Consider the following 7,390-nt stretch of genomic DNA (forward strand, 5'->3'; position numbering starts at 1 on the left):
TCATATAATAGAAAGCATTAGAAATATAGTTTAGGGACGGAAGGAGTAATAGTAAAAGGCAAATTAACACAAATGGATGAGCTTGTTGTGTTAGTGTCAAATATTAATAATAATTTCATTTCACAATCCATGAACCATTACTCCATTTGCATGAACAATTGAAAGAATAATGGGCTAGCTCAACTTAGGCTATGCTAGTCCTAGTGCCATTTTTCCAACGCCTATATTTATCTGAATACGACCTATTTGAACTTATTATCATTCTATAATTCTTGCTATTCCTATAATTACAACGGGGTTTACTTTAATTACAGTATAACAATTTCTATTATTTCGTATACACAGTATAAAATACATGCTACGTGTCAATTTCTAATTGGTTAACTTAGGGTGCATAACCAATAGGATCACTAGCTACTATAGGGCGATGCCACGTAGGCAAGAATTGCATTAACTATTGAAACAATTAGGGACCCACTAATCACGTGAAGTAGAAATGTTAATATGTGCATGGCTTTACATTAGAGGACAAGCTAAAACAATTGATGAGCTACAAATCCACTCTAATCCTCTCTCCACCAATTAACGTTCATCTCCCACGTGGGACATTTGGACCTACCTTTAAATTACCAATTTTTATGTTTTTCCGTGTAATTATATGTTGCTATTTATTCGTATTTGGAAATTGTATCTTACCAACTTTCCTTCTTTTCAAAATCTTTTGGTTTATACTTACTCTTGTTTTTATTCTTGTTTTCTACAACAAATTAATACGGAGTAATAAACATTATTATCATGGATGATGATTCCTCCGCTTCTTACATCCACATGGTTAATACTATTCCTTACCTTGATCGATCTTCCGTTCATTCGGAATTTATTAGTTATCATGTTACTAGTTTAGATCACACAGTTAGTTTGTTTTGACGTGATATCTGATCTTATTTTGAATGGAGGGAACAATTTTTTTTTTTTTTCGACGATCTTTTGATGATGAACGACTAATATAGAAGGTTGTGGATCTATGCAGGTGCAACACTTGATAGAAAAATGCATGTTATTCAAGATGACGAAAGAAGATTGCATGGAAGCCTTGTCTAAACATGCTAACATCAAACCTGTTATTACTTCAACTGGTTTGTTATTTATCTTTATTTTTTGCATGCATGGCTATTTTAGTCTTTTGGGGGGTTATTAAATATATTGTGTTAAGCTTCTTACCTATTTCTAATTTTGGTATGTTGTATATGTATATATACTTCGTATGAGAATCACTTTTGATGATAGATATTAAGAAACTGTAGGTAGTTCTTGATATATACATGAGATCTTATTACATACCTTCGTTTGTTTTAAGCAATAAGTGAACAGTTTTGACCTTCATAAATAAAACAAATAAAGGACCTTAAGCACATATTTGTCCTCGGAATAATAAGTTAAGAGGGTTTTCTGTTTTGGGAGAAGATTGTCCTAAAAATATCGCTTCCTTACAATCACAAAACCCTCCATAGGAGTAGGTTTAGTTGGTGTGTTTTTTGTTTTAGCTTTCGTTTTTGAATTTGCTTTGAAATGGTTTCTCATTTGAATTAAAAAAAAAAATTATTTATTTGAGTTTTGATTAACTCCATTTATAATCACTTAGAATTTGTTCTTTTCGATCAACTTGTTTATTATTTTGTACTCCATAAAATTATTTACAATTTTGAACATACAAGTTGATCGGTGTAGCTCATTACTTTTTTAAGAAAAATCAACTAAAATTTGTTTTGATAAATTACAATTAAAATAAGTTTTTATTTTGAAAAATTACAAATAAAATAAGTTTTTAGTATAAATTGAAATAATATTCAACCTACATTGTAAATAATTAAGTTATTATAATAACGTCAACAAATTTGTAATAATAATAATAATAATAATAATAATAATAATAATAATAATAACAATAATTGTGTCAAAAAAAAATAATAACAATAATAATAATAATAATAATAACACTTTGGTATCTAAAAGATGTTTTAATTTGGCTTTTTGCATAATTTTAATATTTTTTTAGAGCATTAACATCTTTAAATATGTCATAAATGTTTTGAATTGATATTACAATACAAGGATTAACCGATGAAACATTAAGACAAATCAAAGACGATCTCACACGAGTATAATTATTATGTGAATTTTTAAAAAAAAAAAAAAATGAATGCAACATGGACCTACTTATTCATTCTTGTCACTTTGTTGGCCTTTGATATAATGTCAAATGATCATAATTCAACTAAAAATTTAAATTGTTAATTAGAGCATCGTGATTTTTATTTGTTTTACACACTTTCAATGAGTAAATAAAAACGTCAATAAAACCATAAGGTCCATAACACATCAATACATCATCTATATAAGATTTATAACTCAAAGATTGACACTTTCCAGACTTTGTGATGACTCTGAAATTGAAAGGCCATCTATTTTATTTATTTATTTATTTTATTTTTTTTAAGAAAGAGGGAACTCATATTATATAATTAATCAAGAAACATCCATGTCCGCAACTCCGCAAGGGTGCCCCCCAAAAAAAAAAAAAAAAAAAAAAAAAAGGGTCATGTATAGATTGCCGCAATTAATAATGGAATTTTGGGTAAATATTGTATCTAGAAGCTAGATAGTCCTATTTGTTTGTTTTTAGTTTTTTGTTTTTTGTTTTGTACTATGTATGTATTTTTTTATTTTTTATTATTATTATTTTTTTATCTAGAGATCTCATTGCACAATTTGAGGAAAATTGTAGTTTCTCAATTCTCTTTCGATTGCAATATTATTTTGAATTTTAATACTCTGTATTTTACATTTTTACACAATTATCTTTGCCATAGTTTGTGATTTTATGTAACGAAAAATATACTATAGTCATATCTTGGTGAAAATTTTCAAAATATTAGTAGTTTTTTATATTTTACTAATAAATCAATATTCTCTCCATATTTAAATAAAACCGAATTTCTACAAAAAAAAAAAATGTGTCCCTTAGTTAAAGGGTCATTTTATTTTAATTTGGTTGAGCCCCTCTAATTTCACCATTTTCATTTATTTACTTTTATAAATAATACTTTTTAATTCAGCTGATAAAGTATATAACTTATTCTTGGCTTCAATCATCAGTTTAACCTTTTGTTTTTTTTTTTTTTTTACTTTCTTACTTACTATTACATTCAATTTTAATCAAATGTACTACACAATACTGTCTACTGCAACTATTTTGATCTCTTAAACATGTGAACCTCGTAGAACTAAGCCTGTAATTTTTGGATACATAATTTTAAAACATTGATGATATAATTCTTGACAATGAAAATCAAAATGTGTGTCGCAATTAAAATAGAACAAGCATTCGATTATATGAAGGAAATTTTGTACAGAATTCCCAAAAAGTTATTATTTTTTTTTTTTTGAAAAATACCTTCATTAACCTTATTTTTTTAGTTAAACTTCCAAGGTTTATCAAAACAGAAAAACATCAAACTTACAGACTAATTAATTTTCCATCTTTTAAACCCCACTTCTACTTCTATATAATTGTCATCACTTCCGTATATGCGTTCTTCTATCTCCTCCACAATGGTCATATTTCAATCTTCAAAAATCAAAGAAAAGAAGGCACAATTCTGTCCTTAGCAATCATGCAATGTTGAGGGTATTTTCTTTCATTTTTAGAGATCATAATATGACCATTGTATAAGAAGAGATTGAAGAATGTAAGGAAAGATGGGATGGCATTAAATTGAAGTAGAAGTGGGGCCTAAAGACGAAAAAATTAACTGATTTGTTAGTTTGGTACGGTGGTGCTAATTGAGCTTTAGAAGAAACCTTGGATATTTAATTGAAAAAATAGGTTAATAGAGGTATTTCTCCAAAAGTCACGACTTTTATGGTATTCAATTCCTCACAAAATCTCCTTACATGAAGTAGTAACAAATATTAGAAGTTACTTTCCCGTCAAAAATAAAAAATATTAGAAGTTACTTTACTCCATCATGTTGTGAAGTTACCATACACTACGAGATGTTCGAATTTAATACGACCCCAAAATGAGTACGTTTTAAATTATACGAAGTATATTTATAATTAGTATTCATGTTAACATTCTAAACACTTTTTTAAAAAATCTTTTTATTTTAGAGTGAGTGGCAACTCGTGAAAGTGGGGGATAGTTCAAGTGGTTAGACCTTCTCTCTCGATCCTATGAGATCTTGAGATTCATTCTTATCATCAGCATATGAACTTGCAAACCTTAAACAATTGTTTGAGCTCAATTGTATTGATATTAACAAACCTTTTTTTTTTTTTTTTTTTTTTTGTGATGCAATGATATATATTGATCAACCACGAAATTTTGATTTGAAGACAGTTAAATACAAATTATAAAAATAATCTTTGGCAAATAAAAGAAAAAAACAAAAACATGTAGGTTATTATTATTATTATTGATAGTGTTAAAAGTTAAATTAAATAAAAATATTTCAAGATCTCAACCATTAACTTAATCATCTGTTTGGTATTACTGGGGCCGAGGTTTTTTTTTCCGGTTTTTTGTTTTTAAAATTCATGTAATATGTCATATATTGAATAAAATTTTATCAAACTTATTAAAATCATGATAATATTGAAAACTGACATTTAAAAAATTGGAAACACCTTTTACTCGTTTTTTCTTTTTTTTTTTCAAAAAATTTAGAAAACTTAAAACAAAAAACATTGCCAGTTGTGTTGCTTCTTTAACATGGTATTAAGAGATAACCTGATAGTATATAAGTTTATTCTTGAGCTTCAATCAAAGATCTAAAAGTTTAAGTTGATTGGTTGAGTTTGTTGGTCTTTTGATAATTATATTAGTTTTTGTCGATATGTAGTTTTAAGGTATCAACGTTGTATAGCACATAATTGAAAATAATACTCGTACATTAAAAGCCATCAAAAATGCAAATGGGACCTAAAAAAAATAATAAAAAAAAATTATACACCCTCCTACTTGCCCACTTTTCTACCCTTGTCGCTCCTACTTATAAATTGCCACAAAATGTGACTAAAGGTGATGTTCTGTTGACCTTAATTCCACTTATTTCAGGGTTGATAAGTTCATATAAGTTCACATAAGGGTTAATAAGTTCAAATAAGATAAGTTCAAGAAAAATAAGTTCAGATAAGTTGTAATAAGGGTTAACCAGGGATACCCAAGTTTAATTTATAACTAAAATAAATTCTAATAAGGGTTAATTCAGATAAGTAAAAAACAGGTGAATAGAATGCACCCTTAACTAAAGAGTATGAGTATCATTTAAAACGGATTTGGTACTAATAATAATGTATCATACTCTATACTCGAGTAACTCGAGTACTCTACATATATAGTCATTTATTGACGTCCCTTTTTAGTTTTAAATCACAAAACATGTTTTCTACATTTTTATTTCTTGCTATTCTTCATCTGATGGCACACAATGACATGAATGCTAGATGTTCTATCCTTCACTAATTAATTACCCTCTACATCTGATACAGTATTAGTTGTCGCAACACACTAGCTTAGATTTTTAACCTTTAAATTAAAGCTCTCAAATTATTAAAGCAATTTACGTACCAACCTCACTATTAATTCCAACATGAGGAATACCAAAATAAGGTCTTGTTTAGTTCACCATATTTTTACTTATTTCAGAAAAAATAAGTTCATATGAGATCAGATTAGAAAAAATAAGATCAGATCATCGTTTTAAGTGCAGTTTTTATCGCTAAATATCATTAATTTCGTAACGAAAAAAATTATAAAATCACACATTAATAAACTACACATTATTACGAATCTAACAAGACCCCACTTGAAATTTTTTTCCATATAGATTATCGTATATTTATGGTCAAAGTTTGGTCAAATCTGACATTTATATCAGACCAGATCATATCAGATAAGTTTAGATAAGCAAAATTAAGGTGAACCAAACAAGCCCTAAAGGTGTTCTCAACGCTACAAAATGAATACTTCCTCCATCCCCAAAACTTCGACCCTTTTGGGTTGATTTCACGGTTATTGAGAAACTTAAATACAAAAAAATAAAAACATGTTGGAAAGATAAATTTACATAGGGTTTGCAAAAATAATAGAGAAATAAAGTATTAAAATAAATGAAAAAATAAAATTTTATATGGGAAAACTAATTTTGTACAAATATTGTTGTAAATTGGTGGATATTTTAATGCTAATGTGTCTATTATTTTAGGACTAAAATTAGGCCAAAATGGTCGAAGTTTTGGGGACGGTGAGAGTACAAAAAAACATGACTGCAGTTTAGCAAGCTTTATAAAAACAATGAGCTATACAAGTCACTAGAAGTCGTCTATATTTATTTAACCTCCGTTTTCCAATTAATTTTGTGTAGTGTGGAAGGAACTAGAGAAAGAAAACAAGGAATTTTTCGAGGCGTATTCTTCCAAATCGAGAAACGATCGAATGAGTGAAGCAGAGACAAGTGAAATGATACAGAAGATGATTTCCGATTCATCAAAGGATTCCAAAGACTAAAGACATTTCAATTTTAATTTGAACATATGCAACACATGCATTATTGAAACTTTGAAAGTGATAGATCTTTAATTCCTTTGATGCATTTAATTTCTAATGCCATAGTACCTTAGCTTGTTTGTGTCGTCCTTCACGTAAAGCCAAATGCATCATATATTTGAAGATCGATGGATCAAAAAACTATATTTTGTGGTCCATTTATTCTAGGTACTCTACTACTCGGTCATTATCCAATCATATTTTGCCTAATCACATTTTTCTTTTTCCTTTGTGTTCTCCCCTTGTTAATTTTTTTTTTTTTTTTTTTTTTTTTTTTTTGTCATTGGACCATATTGTATAAAGGCTAATTAACTAAGTTAATAATTGTGTATCCATTGATTTCTCATTTCCTATATATTCAAAACCGTAACATTATTAGTTCCTTAAGTTACCTTGTATTATTAATAGCCAGCAACGCGTGTGTGACTATTAAAAACACATACGACTTATGGAAAATACAAACAAGTCAATGATACCCTTGTATGAGGCAAGAATAGCAAATCTCCTATCTGCTAGTATTTGCTATTTCCTCCAATGATGATTGTTGCTTTGGTAAATCATTTTAGTGAAAAGCATTAAACTCTTATAAGGATAGAAATAATTAAGAGCATTCAAGGCAATTCAAATTTTACACACCAAATCCTTTAATGATTTAAGTATAATTTGTTAAAATACCTAATCAACCAAAAGGTTAACCTTATGATTGAGGCCAAATGATTAAGTTTTCTATACTCTTATCATATTTAATCTATTCCAAATTCAAGATGACCAACACAAATT

General features: G+C 28.0%; 1 protein-coding gene across 1 annotated transcript; it reads left to right on the top strand.

Annotated features, from left to right (window-relative positions):
- Nucleotides 1-670: 670 nt before the first annotated feature.
- LOC110696660 lies at nucleotides 671-6,837 on the top strand. Its single transcript, XM_021874017.1, has 3 exons — nucleotides 671-831; nucleotides 1,031-1,136; nucleotides 6,429-6,837. The coding sequence occupies exons 1-3, from the start codon at nucleotides 796-798 to the stop codon at nucleotides 6,569-6,571; spliced, it is 285 nt and encodes a 94-aa protein (XP_021729709.1). The 5' UTR covers nucleotides 671-795; the 3' UTR covers nucleotides 6,572-6,837.
- The last annotated feature ends 553 nt before the right edge of the window (nucleotides 6,838-7,390 follow it).

Source organism: Chenopodium quinoa, unplaced genomic scaffold (genome assembly GCF_001683475.1).
Source record: "Chenopodium quinoa cultivar QQ74 unplaced genomic scaffold, ASM168347v1, whole genome shotgun sequence".
Classification (NCBI taxonomy): domain Eukaryota; kingdom Viridiplantae; phylum Streptophyta; class Magnoliopsida; order Caryophyllales; family Amaranthaceae; genus Chenopodium; species Chenopodium quinoa.

Bases quoted from the DNA above. Each gene is read 5' to 3' on its own strand.
- LOC110696660 (XM_021874017.1), top strand. From the start codon at position 796: ATGGATGATGATTCCTCCGCTTCTTACATCCACATG. The intron at 832-1,030 runs GTTAATACTATT...GGATCTATGCAG, and splicing joins CCGCTTCTTACATCCACATG to GTGCAACACTTGATAGAAAA. The intron at 1,137-6,428 runs GTTTGTTATTTA...AATTTTGTGTAG, and splicing joins ACCTGTTATTACTTCAACTG to TGTGGAAGGAACTAGAGAAA.